This window comes from Pelophylax lessonae (genome assembly GCF_965119305.1).
Source record: "Pelophylax lessonae genome assembly, chromosome: 9".
In the NCBI taxonomy this organism is placed as follows: domain Eukaryota; kingdom Metazoa; phylum Chordata; class Amphibia; order Anura; family Ranidae; genus Pelophylax; species Pelophylax lessonae.
The window spans coordinates 75,440,471-75,459,061 of NC_138776.1; the positions used below are offsets into that span (position 1 = coordinate 75,440,471).

General features: G+C 41.4%; 1 protein-coding gene across 2 annotated transcripts in view; it reads left to right on the top strand.

The window, feature by feature from the left end:
* The window catches only part of INPP5A (inositol polyphosphate-5-phosphatase A), a 734,986-nt gene that overhangs the window by 235,078 nt on the left and 481,317 nt on the right, over positions 1-18,591 (top strand). For both annotated transcript variants that reach the window (XM_082269250.1, XM_082269249.1), the window contains exons 3-4: positions 6,688-6,788; positions 11,457-11,544. In XM_082269250.1, coding sequence (XP_082125376.1) covers positions 6,688-6,788; positions 11,457-11,544 — 189 coding nt within the window. The remainder of the gene's footprint in view (positions 1-6,687; positions 6,789-11,456; positions 11,545-18,591) is intronic.

Genomic DNA, 18,591 nt, shown 5'->3' on the forward strand with positions numbered 1-18,591 from the left:
ACGCACTCATTGTATCTGTTCAAGAGACCTTAAGGTTACAGGGTATTCCATCGGAAATAGCTGAAACTGAGATCCCTTTTGGGACTAAAAAACGCATCAAAGTGTCGAAGGTTTTTCCATTGCCCAAATGTTTTGGCAATCCAATCGAAGAAGAATGGCGTCTGCCAAAACGCACTTTTACTATTTCTAAACGCATTGACAGGCGTTATCCGTTTGAGGAAACCCTCATTAAGAAATGGACAGAACCACCTGTGGTGGATTCACCAATTGCTAGATTGAATAAAGCCACGGTTATTCCTTTAGAAGACGCTCCGTCTTTTAAAGATCCAGTGGATTGCAAGATAGAAGCTATGTCTCGCACCATGTTTTCCTTGATTGGATCAGCTTTCAGACCTATAATAGCTATTGGTCTGGTTTCGCAGGCTGTAACTGAATGGACCAAGTGGTTACGCCGGGACTTAGAAGAGGTCCCTCAGGCGGTATCAGATTTGTTGGAACAAATGATACAGGGGTTACAGTTTGTGTGTGATGCGGCGTTAGACGCCACTCCATTATTGGCGCGAGCATCAGTCTCAGCAGTGGTTCTCAGGCGTACACTGTGGCTAAAAGGTTGGTTAGCTGACCAAGGTTCCAAAAAAGCATTGGCTAATATCCCCTTTTCAGGAGAGCGTCTATTTGGAGCCAACTTAGATGAGATCATTAAAGATCTCACGGGTGGAAAGAGCACCTTTTTACCGCAAAAATTTAAAGGTAGAGGAACTCGTCAAAGACGAGGGCCTTCTTTTTCTGCTCACAAGAGGTTTTTTCGTCCCGCGGGTGAAAAAATTAAGTCCTCCAAAGCTCCTGCAGGAGGCGTCAGGGGTCGTTGGTCGGGCAAGCAAAAGCCCGCCCCCTCCAGACCTGAAGATAAACCGTCCAAAGCCTGAAGGTGCGCCCCCACCCATAACTGGGGTGGGGGGACGTCTTCGCCGGTTCCCGAATCCATGGCTTTCCAGAATCCCGGACAAATGGGTTTGCGAAGTCATAAGGTCAGGGTACAAGATCGAGTTTCGATCTCTCCCACCGGCGCGATTCTTCCCTTCCAATATCCGACTATCCTCAGATCGTTTAGAAGATCTGCGGAGAGCAGTCACAGATTTACTACAACAAGGAGTGGTAGTCCACGTTCCTTGGACAGAACGGTTTCAAGGGTTTTATTCAAACCTATTTACAATACCCAGGAAAGAGGGCAAAGTGCGTCCAATTCTGGACTTAAGGGCACTCAATTCTTTTGTCAACATAAGAAGATTCAGAATGGAGTCCATTCGCACAGTAGCAGCCTTCCTGCATCCAGGGGATGTCCTAGCGTCCATAGACATCAAGGACGCCTATCTTCACATTCCCATTTTCGCAGGACATCAGCGGTTTCTACGCTTTTCCGTAGAAGAGAACCACTATCAGTTTGTGGCGTTACCTTTCGGTCTCGCCACGGCTCCGCGGGTCTTCACAAAGGTGTTGGCCCCAATGTTGGCACTTCTGCGCCAAAGAGGCATATCGATCCTTGGTTACCTAGACGATCTTCTGCTTCATGCAGAGTCTCCTCAGACCTTGCTACAAAACATAGAAATTACTATGATTTCTTTACAGGAATTCGGGTGGCTGGTGAACCAGCAAAAGTCATTTCTGGTTCCCACCCAGAGGCTCGAATATCTGGGTCTAATTCTAGACACAGTCAGGACAAGAGTTTTTCTTCCGGTAGGGAAACTCCGAAAGATTCAATCAGCAGTCCAGTTGTTACTGTCCAACAGCTGGTCTTCCCTTCGGACTTGCATGAGGGTTCTGGGGTTGATGGTGGCTTCGTTCGAAGCAGTCCCATTTGCACAGTCCCATACCCGAATTCTTCAGCAAGAGATTCTTCTCAGATGGAATCGGAATCCGGAATCCCTGGACAATCAGATCCGATTGAGCAAACAGACCAGAGAGTCTCTGGTCTGGTGGCTTCGGTCTCCGATGCTCAGCCAGGGAAAGTCATTTCTGCCAATATATTGGACGATAGTGACCACGGATGCCAGTCTATCCGGATGGGGAGGAATTCTCGGTCAGTTATCTGTCCAGGGACTTTGGTACCCGGAAGAATCCAGGTTACCGATAAATGTATTGGAACTGAGAGCGATCAGACTGTCTGATTCACTGGACCGAGCAGCTCCAGGGCAGCCCGGTTCGGATCCAGTCGGACAATGCCACGGCCGTGGCTTATATCAATCACCAGGGGGGCACCAAGAGTGTCCGAGCGGCCAAAGAAGTGGCTTGCATTCTTCGCTGGGCGGAACGATTTGTTCCAGCAATCTCTGCGGTGTTCATTCCGGGGGTGGAGAATTGGCAGGCAGATTATCTCAGCCGTCAGACCCTGGATCAGGGGGAATGGTCCCTCCATCCAGACGTTTTCCACCAGTTGTGCCTACGGTGGGGCACCCCGGATGTGGATCTGTTGGCATCACGATTCAACAGGAAAGTTCAGAGATTCGTGGCTCGCTCCCGCGATCCTCTAGCAGAAACCGCAGACGCACTGATCGCCCCGTGGGGGCAATACCAGCTAATATATGCCTTCCCTCCTCTCGCGTTACTGCCAAGACTTCTTCGCAGGATAGAGGAGGAAGGAATTCCAGTAATCCTGGTAGCTCCGGACTGGCCTCGTCGAGCTTGGTACGCCGACATGGTCAGACTGGTGGCGGACGTCCCGTGGAGACTTCCTCTCAGGGAGGATCTACTGTCTCAGGGACCGATCTTCCATCCTGCTTTACGATCGCTGGCTTTAACGGCCTGGCTATTGAGACCCAGGTGCTGAAGGACAAAGGTTTGTCAGCTTCAGTTATTCCTACTCTAGTTGAAGCAAGGAAAGTGACTTCCAGAAAGATTTATCATCGCACATGGAAGTCCTACATTGCATGGTGTGAACCGTTGGGGTTCCGTCCTCGGTCTTATTCGATTAGTCGAATATTAGCTTTTCTGCAACAAGGGGTTGAGCAGAAACTGGCCTTGAGTACTATCAAGGGTCAGGTCTCAGCATTAGCTATCTTCTTTCAGAAGCCTTTTGGCTACTCATTCCTTGGTGCGGAATTTCATCCAGGGGGTGCGACATCTGGCTCCGCCAGTGCACGCGCCGTTACCCCCCTGGGATCTTAATTTAGTGTTGTCGGTTCTTCAGAACCCTCCCTTTGAAGATATTAGGGAGATTCCTCTACCTACGTTGTCCCAGAAGGTGGCCTTCTTGGTGGCTATTACTTCTGCACGCAGGGTGTCAGAACTGGCCGCATTATCTTGTCGTTCACCATATCTGGTGGTTCATAGAGATAAGGTGGTTCTTCATCCGAATCCATCCTTCCTACCAAAAGTGGTTTCAGAATTTCATCTGAATGAAGAAATTGTATTACCTTCCCTGTGTCCTAAGCCCAGTCATCCTCGGGAGTTTGCTTTACACTCCTTGGATGTGGTCCGGGCGATCAGGGTATACTTGAAAACGACAGACTCGTTTCGCAAGACGGATTCACTTTTTGTGATCCCAGACGGACCCAAAAAGGGGTTGCCTGCATCTGCCGCGACCATTTCCAGATGGATCAGACAGACGGTAGTACAGGCTTATTCTATTAAGGGTCGGGAGCCCCCGTTCCCTGTTAAGGCGCACTCCACTCGGGCACTTAGTGCGTCATGGGCCTTTCGCCATCAGGCGTCAGTGGTCCAGGTGTGCCAAGGCGGCTACCTGGTCGTCGGTGCATACCTTTACTAAACATTATAAAGTTGATGTAATGGCATCGTCTGATGCCTCGTTTGGCCGCAAGGTTTTGCAGGCCGCAATTTGAGGAGACCAGTGGTCTACCTCGAGGGTTTTTTCCGTTGGAAAATTTTTCTTTAGTCTCATTCTTTGTTTATAATGAGCCTTTAAAACTTCTAGTTTGGCACCGGTTGGGCCTTCTAGATTGGATTTGATTTTGTCAATCCCACCCCTCATTTGTGACACTGCTTCTGGATGTCCCAGCTCTTGAGAATCAAGAAGACTACGTCTGTCAATGAGCGATAGAGAAAAATGGATTTTTGTAAGATCTTACCGTAAAATCCTTTTCTCTTAAGCTCATTGACAGACGTAGTACCCGCCCCTCTATCATTGAGTTGGGTTGGGTTAAATTCTCTGTACTGCTTTAAAACAGAACTGATTCCCTGTAGCAGAGAGAGGGAGGATATACCCTCAGGGACTGCCCCTAAGGTGGAGCCAGAACGTTTTGTCTTTCTGCCTAGTCCTACTCCTGCGGAGACAACATAACCCAGCTCTTGAGAATCAAGAAGACTACGTCTGTCAATGAGCTTAAGAGAAAAGGATTTTACGGTAAGATCTTACAAAAATCCATTTATTACCAGGCCATTTTTTCACTTTTCAGCGATGTTCTAGTTTGATTACGCTGTCATGTAACACTGTAGTCCAAGTTAATTTAATTTTTTTTTTTTTTTTGGGACAAATAGAGCTATCTTTCGGTGATACTTGCCAGTGGATTTTTTTTCCCCATATAAAAGGAAAAAGACCAACATTTTTGGGAGGAAAAAAAACAGTTTCCCCTAACATTCTAATAACATAAAAATGCCAGAATAGTACAAAAACCTCTGAAATAAACCCTTTTTTGGAAAATAGTCTCCCCAAGGTGATATGTTTTGCCACAATTTTTTGGCAATGCAGAGACAAGCCAGTACTGAGGGGGTTAAACAGGGAGCTTGGTAAAGGTGCAGTAGATACATTAGTGTAGCAGTCCTACACAGAGGAAGGAAACAGTGAAGGAGTTATTGTACTTGTCATACAGTGGTAGGATGGAGGTGAAGGGGTTAATGTTCAGATAGGCAGGAGAAGGGAGGTGAGGGGTAATATACAGGTTACTAGGGGCTATATAGCAGATAGTATAAGTAGGGGTCAGGGCAAGAAAAGATTAAAAAAACAGAAAATAGTTTAGCAGCTAAAAATACAAAAGAAAGGGGACACAAACACCTAGTGCATTACCCTTTGTCACCTACATTTTTTTTATTGAATGCCAAAAACATACTCCCAAACATGAAGAGTAAAATCGCATAAAACAAGTCACCTCAATGTGGAAAAGGACATGTCTGTGTAGGACCGCTGACGCGTTTCGGGAGGCATGCTCCCTTCCTCAGAGCTCTGTTTTTGGCATTCAATAGAAATTTTAGATGTCCAAGGATAATGCACTAGGTGCTTACGCCTCCTTTCTTTTGTATTTTCAGTCTTTGGAGTTTCCCCATCTGAGGAGAGCAGCACTATTCCCGATAGAGTTAGCGCTTGGGTTATTTAGCAGATTAGCAGCTACAGTCTGTCCCATTTATGTCCTTTTTCCAACACAACTCTTTACAGTAGAATTGCTGAAAGTCTGAAGACTATATAGGCAGTCCCCAAGTTACAAACCTATGACTTGCATAAGACTCATACTTAAGAACGGAGGCAGCGTGATAACACGCTGGTCCTGGAAACCGCCGGGCGGCCATCTTGCTGCTCACCGCATGCTGCCACTTACTGTCCGGATCTGTCGGCAATCCCACTTCATTGCATGGCCAGTTAACCCTTCCCCAGGGTATCCCAACCTAATTGGCTGGAATGTACCTGTTCCAACTTGAAAGTGAATGTAAACCCTAACATGTACCCAGTGAAATGAACAGCCACAGATGAAATCTCCCCACATAAGTTTTTTTGATCTGCTGTCTTCAGATTTCTATATTGTTTAGAAAGTCAACATGGTGTTAGAATTATTTCTCCCTGTTCCGGCACTGTGTGTGGAGTCTTGGCATACACTGTGTGACAGCTGATTGGAGGAAAATAGAAAAACAAAAAAAGGTATTTAGAGAGATCTTTAGATCACATAGGGAGAGGAAGGGAGAAACCTGCAGTGCTGTGAATACACCAGCTCCCTGCTAATCTCTGTGCACCCACCCCGACACAAATTTCCAGCTGCTTTTATCTTGCGTGTCTGAGAACTTGTCAGAAAATATCATGCTGATAACTGAGGAACGGCGCAGAAGAAAGACATGGGACTTAGGGTTTTGGAGAGCAATAAGTAAACACTACAGATGCATAGCTCCCAACTGTCATATTTCGAGGGACTGTCCCTCGTACAGAAAAAAGTCCCTCTTTCCTCCTCATGTGTCCCTCATTTTGGTCCAATCTATATAGTTGTATAGTTTCAAAAAGTGTTTCCTACTGCTAAACCAATTTCTATATTGCTGCATTTGTAAATTTCAAAAGCCAGTATAAAGGAATAGTAGTGCTAAAAAAAAAAAGCACTTGTGTGTTTAATCCATTTTTTTTTTTTAGCATAGTTCTTCTTGAATGGGGCGTGGCAGGGGTGTGTCCTATACCTACATACTTTTGCTAATAGGTGTACCTCATTCCAATCTCGAAAAGTCGGGAGGTATGTAGATGTATGTGCCCAGGTCAAATTTCACGAGTTTGGTTTATATCCACTTTAAGAGCAAATCTACAGAACCTATCTTGTTCGTAATCCACCTGTAGATGTTTTAATGGGCATTGTGGTGCACAATGTATGATGCAAAATGGATGTTGCAAAAATTTGATGTTTGCCCCACTGGTATTGTACTTTTGTTCTATATTACAGGTTTGTCAGCAATATCTGCTCATAGTTGTGTATCTTGCTTGTTTTTCAGACTGTGCATGCACAGAAGCCACAGTTTTTATCATTGCATTGTCAGGAAGTTGGTGGGAAGAATTATGAAGCGTCTATGTCTCACGTGGACAAACTGGTCAAGTAAGTTATTTTCCTTTTTTGTATAGGTGTGATTGGCATAGAAAACCGTTCTACTGAAAATCTGTTGCTTTTGTTAGTCTTACCCTATGAATTTATGTGATTCTTTGTATGGCAGAGAAAAATGTTGGTGGCAACTCTTGTGAAATCACAGGACCCGAGTAGTGTAAAAAACATTGTCCAACTTAGGTAAAATGAAGCTAAATTTACATGATATCTGTAGGCTAATCTCTGCTTCCCCCCAAGCCTGTCCAAAAAAGTACAATTCTGAATAATCCTCTCGTCCTGGCATAGAAGCTAAGACACCTTAACGGCTAAACGCACCCTGACATAACCGGAATGAGAGCTCACGGAAACCAAGCTCCATGGGCCCTCTTGACTGCACCATATTTTTTTTTCCAAGGTGAATCTTTGACACAATGATACACAAAAAATGCTTAAAGTGTTCTAAAGCCTTTTTTTTTTTTTTTTTTACCCTAATATCTTTTATGCATTCAGGTAAAAAAAAGGCCCACTACTTGCAAGCAGATTCTCCCCCCCCCCCCCCAAACACTTACCTGACTGGGAACTCAATCCAGCTCTGTATCCAGCTGCAGCACCGCTCTTTTCTTGGTCTCACAGACAGCAAAGGGAGCGATAGGCTACTGTCAGTCAAATTCTGTGAGAACGGAGCAGGGGGGGGGGGGGGAGGGCACTTTATATATGGAGAGCCCCCAAGTGGGTGCCCCCTCAGCACTCAGAGGAGACCAAGAGTGAACATTCTCGGCAGCAGCAGACTCCAGAGGAGGAGGTAATGGGCCAGCTCCATGCAACCCTATTGCACAGAGCAGGTAAGTATAAATTTTTTATTTTTATTAAAATAAATACATTTACAGTCACTTTATTGTGACATATTATATTAATCCCATGTATAATTGTAACACTTTTTGAATGTCTGTGTCAGCCTTTCTGAACTTTCTTACTCTATAGGGAACCTTTAAAAGAACTTTCAGGTCTCTGAACTCTGTTAAAATGAGTTCACCAGGGCTCAGTGGGAAAATTCCCCTTCCATTGAAGTCAGTGTTCAGAATGCCTCCATTACCGTGGTGTTCAGAATGCTAGCCTTATCAATTTAAAAGATCATTGGTGCCATGTGTTCTGCTCAGTGGGCGACATTGGCCCCCGGAACCATTAGAAGGTTGGTAGGAAGTGAGTTGAAGTGGTCACAGCTCAAGAAACCCCTAGCAATGTCTGGAGGAGCCCTGGTTGAGACTGAGAAAGCTCATTGGTGCCTTTCTGCTGGTTCTGCTTGTTGGTTCCAGAGCTTTGCAGACATCAGTTGTGGGAGGTTTAAGAACCTCTGTCAATTTGCTCAATGGGTCTTGGGAGATTTTCTCGTTAATTCCCATCTAACAGAAGTAGAAATGGAAGGGACATTTCTCATTTCCATATTTCACAGGTAGCATACAGAAGAGTAAAGCTAAATTCCCATCCCTAACAGCACAGGCTGTATTGAAAATCCTGTATATAAACCATGTATGTAGCCGTATGAGATTTCACTTTTATTTTCCTGTTACAAAGTTGTTAATTCTAGACCACCTTGTGGCTAAAATCTGCATCCCCGCTGCTTGTTTAGCAATACAAATATCCTGAACGTGTTCCTCGGTTCCAACAGATCTACAAATAGATTTCATTTTCTGCAAAATTGTTCTTCAGCACTCGTCTGATAACTGTGTGAAATTAATATGTAATTTTGTAAAAAAAAATACTTTTTAGCTGTTCCATTCCAGAGGGCTCAGTAAAAGCTTTGCACTTCACACAATATAATATTAATCTTGTCATTCCAATAAATGTGTTCAATTTATCAGGCTCTCCGTTTCGTTCACTGAACTTTTATATATGTGGTGAGATGGCTCCCTCTTGTGTTTGCTTTAGTGATTACATACTTTCGAATAATTGCACAGTTTAAGCTTGTCTTCATTGGCAAGTGTCTAGGGCAGCCTTTCTCAGCTGGGGTTCTTCCAGTGCTTGTTAGGAGTCTGTAGAGCAAATAACAATTTCTGCTTCTCAGATACTGCAAGTAAGCAGTGACACCAATGATTATTTCAGCTCTCTGGGGAGGGGGGGGGCATGTTTCCCATTGACCGCCATATGGAGCAATTTACCTCACAGCAAGAACTTTCTGTACTTGCTAAAAATGTTCTTGGCCTTAAAAAAAAAAAAAAATCTCCTGCATCAACACCCCCTAATTCCCAAAAAGTTGAAACACTGTGTAAAATCTTCATGGAAACAGAATGCAATGATTTGCAAATCTCATAAGCCCAAATTTTTATTCACAATAGAAAACCTATTGTGCACAGAATTTTCTATAGGTTCTCAGAATTTTTTGCTGATGTTTTGTACTGTATATCAGGATGTATTGATGTCAATGCTATTTTACATTGAGGAAAATTATTCTGAAATTGTTTGACAATTTTTAGGTGCAGCGTTTCGTTGATTGGTGAACCTCTGCTCATCTTTACTTCTGAGACTCTCTTGACTCTCCAAGGCCCTTTTTTTTATACCCAATCATGTTAACTGGCCTGCAACCTGTTTGGTTGCTTTTGGAGTTGATCGAAGTCGAGGTGAAAGAATATCCCTGTGTCCCAGAACATGGAGAGGGGGCTTGTCCTAATACCAAACCAGGGGGTTAGTAAATGTAAATAGGAAAGGATCGCCGCTACTCCCGACTAGCTAAGTGATAAAACTATAGTGAGTGTACAGGTCTCTACCAAACCCTATAGCTAAGCCTCAGTGGACAGGTGAAATGCATCAGGGTGTGTGGTTTGGTTTACACATGTAGGTTGAGGTGGCTATTTTATCGTTTATTCACCTGGTCAAGTCAGGAGTAGCAGCGATCCTTTCATATTTACGTGTTAACTGACCTGTTGCCAGTTAACTGAACTAGCAGCAAAAAGTTCTTCCAGCTCTTCATTGTTAGTACCACCTATTTTAAAGCTTTTTGTTGCCCTGTCCAAACTTTTTTTAGACATGTTGCTGCCGTCAATTTCAAAATTAAACTATTTTTTTCTTAAAGAGATTTGCAAATTATTGCATTCAGTTTTTATGTAGATTTTAAACCACGACCCACCTTTTTTGGAATTGGTATTGAATCATATTTAAAGTGAAGGATGAGTTTTACTAAGTATTCCAAAAAATGCTGCCTCCTCCTCCTTCCAATTCTATAGCCTGTATAAAAAGATCTCTCGAAATACCTTTTTTTGTTTTTCTATTTTGCTCCAAGTGGTTCAGCAGCTTTGGCTCACCTATGTAATTGAACGGCTGCTGCACGGCAGAGGAGGGAGCGCTGACAATGGAGGGGCTATGTGCGCCAGCAGGTGATGTAATAAATTTAGAGCCCTTGTTGAGTCCTCCCTTACACAGTGGAGTTGGACCTGCTGGATAATGTGACAACACCAGAGAGGATTAAAAAGCGGGTATATACACGGATCTTTTTTATACAGGCAATGCAGGGAGGCAGAATTTTAAAAAATATTTGTAGTTGGCTTTTACTACCCCTAGGAAGGTTTGGCAAGCTGCAATATGTAATCATTTTGTTCTTGGGTATCAAAAATACTTAAAAAAAATATGCCACATCTAATCGTACAATGATATACAATACCACTTCCACAGTCTTGCTGGGAAAGAAAGTGAGAGAGTTACAAACGTATGCAAGAATTTGAATATTTTGTCTAAAATTATGATCATTGTGTAGACTTAAGTCTGGTAAACACTATTCGTTTTTTTGTTCTCATTCAACTCACCGGGCTGAACGAAAAAAAAAAAAACCTGAAGCGCTCGGGAGGGGCTTCTGTACGAACTATGCGATGTTACTACAGGGATCTCCCCGCTTGGCTGTTGTGTTCGGACACGGGGATATTTTTGTTCAATCAGTGCCTGCAGCTACTGCTGCAGTGCTGATTGGTTTATTCTGACAATGGAGGAGACCCCACTGTCCGAAATAAAATAACTTGTTCAGTTTTTTTTTTTTAGATCAGTTGGCCATCTATGCCAACTTTACTTTTGAAAGATTTACCTTTTTGTTATCATATTTTGCTTTACTCTGCCTAATGATGACTCTCAGTTGAGATTCAGATGAAAGACTGCCTGAGATCTAACGGATGTTGCCCTGTCAACTGGCGGCATGCCGATAATGTATACTAGCTTACAGCTCCAATGCATGCGTCGCATTGTCAAATACAAAACACTGTGTGTTTAGATTTTTTTTACCTGCATGCTGTCATTATTTAGAACTTTTATGCACCTAATTGGATATTTTTTTTGTCATAGTTATCAGATTATCAAAAGACAGTCCAGCAGAACAGACCAGCAACACTCCAGATCTCATACGGCCTTTCACCTCTGACTTTTGGCTCCAAGAGCCATCATTAATCTGTTATGGGAACCAGTACACATTTTTTTTTCATCAGTAATTGTGTAATTTTAAGCAAAATAGGAACTTTGATTCCATCAGACAACATTGCAGTGTTAATCACTACTGACTTTGACGCAAACCGGTATATGTCTTTACAATAGAACAGGTTGGTGTTCAGATTTCAGGTTTGCCACTAAAGTGTCTACAGAGTAAACGGTTTGAAACTTAACTCTGCATATTAAAGTCCTTTGAATCACACTATATGTTCATGATTTCAGAGATCTGCTTTCGAGTGATGCCATGAAAGAGTACAACCGAGCTCGAGTATACCTGGATGAGAATTACAAATCACAGGAAAATTTTACGGTAAGCTTTCTCTTCTCTGTGATTGAACTGTATTGCAGTGGGTGGCCGTATTGTTTTAGTCTTTACTAAAAAGTCTTACTTTGATACTTTAAAGACCAGATCTGCCACTGGCTACTCATGTGTGCATATAAAGGATTGTTTTTAATTGTGCAGCATGTAGGATTGTACTTTTTCAGATAAGATGTTTGTGGATTTTATGCCTCATAAGCACTGGACCTTTTTATGATGCTTATATTTATTTATATATATATATATATATATATAGCCTTTGGGTCCATGCACATGTATAGATGTTTAGAGGCAGAAAAAAAAAATGCCAGTGTGCCCAGGACCAGTGGCCTTTTGGCAGAAAAAAATGCTAGGCGCATTTAATGCTTGATCATGAATTTTTAGTGGTGAGAAAAAAAATTGACCAATGAGATTAACACCCAAACACAACTAAACATGTTACACATGAGCGTTTTTTCCTGCCAAAACTCTGTTGCCAGGAGGAAAGAAGTCTAGGAAAGTTAACTAAATCCCTAGTGCATGGGACCTTAAGGTGCTGACTAAGACCGTGAAATTCTACCATTTGGTCTATCAAGCTAATTTTACAGTTTTTATTTATTTTTTATTTTTTTATCTGGACTATTCTCCTACCTATCCTGTATTTATGTGAACATGTGGATGAGCAGTTTTTTTTTTTTTTTCTTTTATGGTAGTTAAGATCTAGTGTTCTGTATAATAGTGATCATCAAGTGACAGAATGGATTTATATAAACCTGAGCAAACAATAGTGTGGTGTTTTTTCTTTTACAGTTACCATTTTAATTTCTTAATCAAGTCTTTATTGGTGATTTTACCTCCACCCCCATAATTTCCTTTTAGCCGAGAAACCATCTATTTGAATTAAATTCTCTCAATATTGCCAGGGACAGAAATACTGTATTAACTGTCCATTAGTGAATTCTGTGTGGGGATGTTAGAAAAGCGCACTTGAAATGGTCCTTTGAGTTCCAGGTCTTCAAGTGAACAGATGACCGCTCTGGAATCCACATCTTTACTAACAGTTTGTTAGTGGCATCTCCCTTGTTTCTCTCCTTATGTGGTCATTTCATGCTTGTACCATTGAGAGCTCAAGAAGTCATGTGCTGGAGAGTGAAATCTTTTATAGATGTGGTATTGAACAGTGGTAAAAATGCTGCGAGCAGGAAACCACCTACACACTTGTCAAGTGTAGCGTGTTTTTTTTTTTTTTTTTTTAAAAACTAATTATTTAACTTTATTTTTTTTATAGTGCAGTACAAGTTAACATATTTGCAAGATACAGTGCAAATAGTACATTGAGAATGCAAATATAAAACATTGTTTAATGTATAGATAAAGTATCACCATAAAGAGAGTATGTGTTCATTCTCTTTACACTGTTGTATAGCCAGGGCAGGGTGCAGATCTGGTGATTATCATGCAAAAGAATACAGAGAAATGATACGCTGATGAAGAGTACAAAGGTAGTATAGTAACCATCTAAAGAACGGAGTAAAAAATGTGGGGTAAGGTGGTAGGAAAGGAAAGGGAGGTATCTACACCCTCTCCTGTTGCACATATTAGGCCCTTTGCTAAGTGATGGTAGGAGTGAGACTGTGGTGGTAAGAAATAAGGATCCTCCAGAGAAAGTCATGAATTTCCATGGAAACCAAACTCTTCCAAGTTTTTTAATCTTGATGTAATGTATTTCATGTTATGAACATCATAAATGTGTTTATATAGGTATTGACTGGTCAAGTAACTGATCAAAAAGAGTTTTGGTTTTATGGTTATCTGGCTGAGCCCACGGATGACAAAACTCCGACATATGTACATCAATGGGAACAGAACTTTGGGACACAGTTTACACCCAAACAAGTTGAAAAATGTTTCCTTTTGGCCCACAAATCATCCATAGCTAATAAGTACTAAGCTTTGGGGTGTCTCTCAAGATGGTACTGTGTACCATACTTGCTCCATAAAATGGATAGCGGCGTTCCGACACTTGCTGGCGCTCCAATCAAGCAGTAGGTACAATGTCTCATATTTTTGGGCATTTACGTAATTTTAGGGCCCTTTTGGCCACAATTTAGCACCTGATCATGGTAGACCTGAGTGGGAACCCAGCGGCATGCCTCCTTTACCTGTTGTAGATGCCCTTCTGGAAATAAAAACAATCACTAACTATACATCTGGTGAAGCAGACGCAGCTTCCAAGTAGGGTCCTGTGGTATGCCATGTGGAGGACCTGACTGCCACCTTAAACAATCCTGGGGAAAAGTTCAGGGAGCGGTGGAGGCCCTGGAGATAATTTACCTGTACCAATGGCTGTCTATAGGCTCTGTCCCAATCTGGGCCAGATCCTGACTGAGCCACCTGAAAGTCATCACTTTGCCCCCGGATTGCAGGTGGCGCCTGGTCCTTGGAGGGTGACCTGGTTTTCTTACCTTTCTGTTCACCACCCTTCCTTTTCAAACTTCCCCCTTTCTTCAAGACCTTCTTTTCCACTCTGCTCTTGCTCTTAAACTATCTCCTCCTTTAAAGAACCTTCCATTTTTTTTTTTTTTTTGTTTTTTGTCCCTGCTGTGACAATGACGTGCTGTAGTCATGCTTGGGCTTAAGTGGTTTCCTCAAAGTTGGGTCATACTTCTCTGCTAATTTTTCATATTTTTTTGTTTTTTCACTCTGTTTTGTATGACTAATATTCGACAAGTTTTGACTATTTGCCTCCCTGAGGCTATGTCAAACACTGGACACCAAGCAAGCCTAGTTGGCTGTATGTTGCTGATTTACCAGTTATGCTGCTACAGTTAAGTGCCTTAGTTTGATTTTGTTTTTTTTCATCAGCTTTACTTCATTTAGGCTGATTTCCCTTAAAGGTTTGTCTGTTCTGTTGCAATATTGTCATGATGGTTATAGTGGCTAAACGTAAAATCCTTCTTTTTGTTCTGGCTATGGTGTATTTTCTTGTCAAATCTTCTGTAACATGTATGTTCATCAATACATATGGAATTAAAAAAAAAAAAAAAAGAAAGATTTGGTAACCTGCTGAAAAGGACTATATTTTAGAGCATTCCCATTAAATATGACATATACTACCTATATGTCTGGCATCTCCAGAACCTTGATTGAATTGCGGTTTTATTGATATAGGGGAGCTCTGTAGTATAATACTGAGAAGGAATTTTATATGGAATTTTATATTACATATGTTTTGTTGGCATTGCTACTTATCTCCTCCTAGTGTTCAAATTGTAGAGTAGGACCTAGAGAAGCTTTTATTTAAGCATACTGTATATTTGTTTAGTGACTGGGTCAGAGGGAATTGTGTTTTAGATAATTCTGTTCAGATATTTGTAGTTTTTTTTTTTTTTTAAGTGCACTTCTATTGTCCCTAGTGAGCTTTAATCCTATCTACCAGCAGTTCTGTAATGGCATATGCTTCTAAACAAAAAGGAGGGAACTCTGCTATTAGGTATAGAAATAGCTGCCAGCACTAAAGGCCTTGATTCAAACCCAAATAATCGATATACTGCAAGTGCAGCGCTCAAAGGTGTGTCAGAAATAAATCATGAAAACCTAATCCTGAGCAAACCTAAATATATGAAATTAATAAAAAAAAAGCATCCAAAATAAATAAATGAAAGCTGCGTATCTAAAGGCATGTTGAAAATTGTTCATGAATTCATATAAAGTATACAACTCAAAAAAAAAAACTGGCGTTGAGTCCTCCAGATTGAAGTCTCTTTTAGTAGAACAAAGTAGAGATGGAAAAAGCCTCCACCACTCAATGTGCTATAATGAATCAAATGCACCTTACCAGAAGGTAAGATCATTTATGACGGATGGTCAAACGCTTTATTTTGCATATGCTATAAGCAGACCTCCAGACAAGACTCACCTTATAAGACTCACGATATCCGTTCTAAATCAAAAGGAAGAAAAAACTCTCATGGTGTAGTATTTCAAAGCAGCCAGTTTAATAAAACAATGAAAAGGTACCCACAAAGCCAGTGTAAAAACGAGTCATGTGAAAATGCCAACATAACTTTTCCCCTTGTGTGAAATATCCACTTCCGGGTCCTGGGTGGCGTGATCGCCTCACTCTCTCATAGGCTCCACGGATGCGTTTCGCCACTACACTTAATCAGTGGGAGTTGCCATTATGTTTACATGATTTATTTGTGACACATTTGAGTGCTGCGCTTACACTATATTGAATGGCATATGCTTTCCTGTTGCCACTACACATTATGCCACCTGCTCAACGCAGCACAGTCCTACTTTCTCCTGGAATATTTTTAAAAACAAAACTTTGCTGCACTATACATTAGCAAAGAATTTGGCGAAGCAGTGACAGGTAAGTATGCAGTATTAGAGGGGCAGGGGGAGGGGTTCGGTGCCCAGTAAGGATAGCACACTTAACATTGATTTTGAAAATCTACAGTCAGGGCTGCAATGTGTACCCCCTGACCTTGGATGTACTTTGTTCCAAGTATTTCTTTGGTGATGCAAATAACCCGGTAAATCCTCATTTTATCGTGACTTAAAACAGAATGTGATGTTAATAGTAGTTTCACTTCTTTACCCACTGGAACCCCCACAGTTTTTACTGTATGATAGAAAGATGAGCCACATTTTCTCCTGCTAAATTAGGTTCTAAAAACACAGACTATATTCTTGGCACTCTGTATTTACACAGTGTCTGTAAGGCTCTTGGCCCTTTATAGAAGGCACAATCCTGTATTTAGAAGCTAAAAATACAGCTTGTCTTCGTCTTGTAAGTAAAATAAACTCTTTCCTTCCAGTAAGGATGGAAAACGTCTATAAATTCAATCTCAGGGGTCATTCCGACTGCACATTCAGGTCTTTGTCCTTAACTTGAGTTTTATTACACCCTGGCAGCTTTCCATCAATAATAATTAGCTGTTGTAGTTCTCATGCTCTGCTAATGAAATCCATGGTATTTATGAGTGCTACCAACACTGAAAGAAACACTAAAGAAAATTCATATTTATCTTGCATTAAACCTTATAATTGCAGTTCTTAGTGTTTTTTCCAAATTATTTTTATTGGACCTTTAAAGATGAAATTGCTTTCATAATATATATCATAATATCATTAAAGTAGATGTATACTGACTCACTGAAATCTCATATAGCCGCTTTACCATGGTAATGTAATTTCAAAAGTTGTTTTCAGTCTTATTAAATCTGCAGCTTTTATTAGAACATCTGGTGATCCTGCCTTAAAGCTGATCTCCAAGTTTACTGGGACTTTAGTTTGGACCAGGCTGGTCTAAACAAACTATTTCCTTCGCTAAGTGCTGCAGTGGCTCTAAGCTTCAGCTGCACGCAGTACGCAGTGCTGGGTTCCAGATGTGAAATGGAGAATTCCATCTCACACTCGGAACAAAACAGAGTGGTGCTCATCTATTCATAGGCAGCTTTGTATTCTGTGAATGAATACAAAGCTTCCTCTGATTTGCTGAGTTGGAGGGTGTGACATCTTTAGCACACCTCAACATAAACAGAGGAAGCTTTTAGGGTCCTTGTTTAGGTACCCACAAGATCTGCCAAGCTGAGAGAGCTCCGCAGCATGGAAAGTTACATTGGAATTATAAATTGTGCAATAAAGAAGTAGTGCTATGCAAATTAATCCAGTTTGATATCTCTTAGCAAAAACTATAATGCCAATTTTGTTAAGGTAGAGGATTAATACTGTGTAAAAAGTCAAAATACTTATTTTTTGTTCTAACAAGTAATTAACCTTATTTATTTTTTTGGGTTTCATTATTGCTTTATCCAGCTGCCGCAGTCTATAAACTTTTATTGCAACTTAATTATTGGCGTACATTTGATTTTTATAGCTGAAAGGACACTGCTACTGATCACGTTATCATACTATACACAGAACTTGGCAGAGTGCTCTCCATTTTACTAATGACACGAATGTTGCGAAAGCGGATATACAGCTGACGCTTGAGTTGTATTGTGCGTTCATAGCTGTAAAGGTAAACAGATTCTTAATACTGTATATTATAATTGTATTTACCAGTTTAAATATTTGGCTTTGACAACTTTATTTTGAATTTTTTTTTTTTTTTTTTATATTACTATTAGAAAAGGTAGCTACAGGTTAGGGTGCTGTGTAAATGCTTCAATATCACAGAGACCAGTGTGTTGATACAAATTTAAATTTGTACATACTGTATTTTCTTAGCAATCATGTCGTGGGTACTATGCTGATTAAGGAATACTAAATACACAAGTATACACAATTTAAAGTAAATTGAATGTTTAACTTTTTTTTTTTTTTTTTTAATCAGGGAAAGGTTAAAACCCCATTTTCTGAAATCCTTATTTCATTGCAGAGATCTCACTTTTTTCCCTTCCTGTAGAAATAACAGGAAGTGAGGGAAACCTGTTCTTGGACAGTTATCAGATCTGTGTCCTCATTGGAGGATTCACCTCTTTTTCAATAAAAAATCTTGGATTTTGGAATCCTTGCCAGAATAAATCGAAAAAGTGGATCTTCACAGCTGGGACTCAGACAGTGATACATGGCAGGTTGTCACTCTTCTACTTAGAAAAAGAAAACATTTTTTTGCTTTGATTAGAGGTCCAGCATCATATTATGTAATGTTCATCTTGTGTTGATCTAAACATGATTACATAAGAGTGGGTGAGAGGGCACATGTGTACAGTTTCCAAGATGGCAGGGTGAACTGGGAGCTGCGCACCTGGCTGACCACCCCAAGCCTCTCTCAGCGGCCCTGCGGACACGAGACCGGGCGTATCAGTGGCACTAACTTGGGAGATCCCCTAGCTCCCGTAGGTGGCAGTAGGCAGTGATTAGCGCAATGGTTCTTGAGCCCGGCAGCCTCCAACAAAATGGCGGCGGCCGCAACAATGCCACTCACCCCTGGAGCCCTTGGGGATCTCAATGCAGGCGGTTATGCCTTCACAGCACCATGGACCACGGTCGGCAGTGGGTACATCCCCCTTACAGCAGCAAGTCACCAGCCTCCACTGAGTCCCT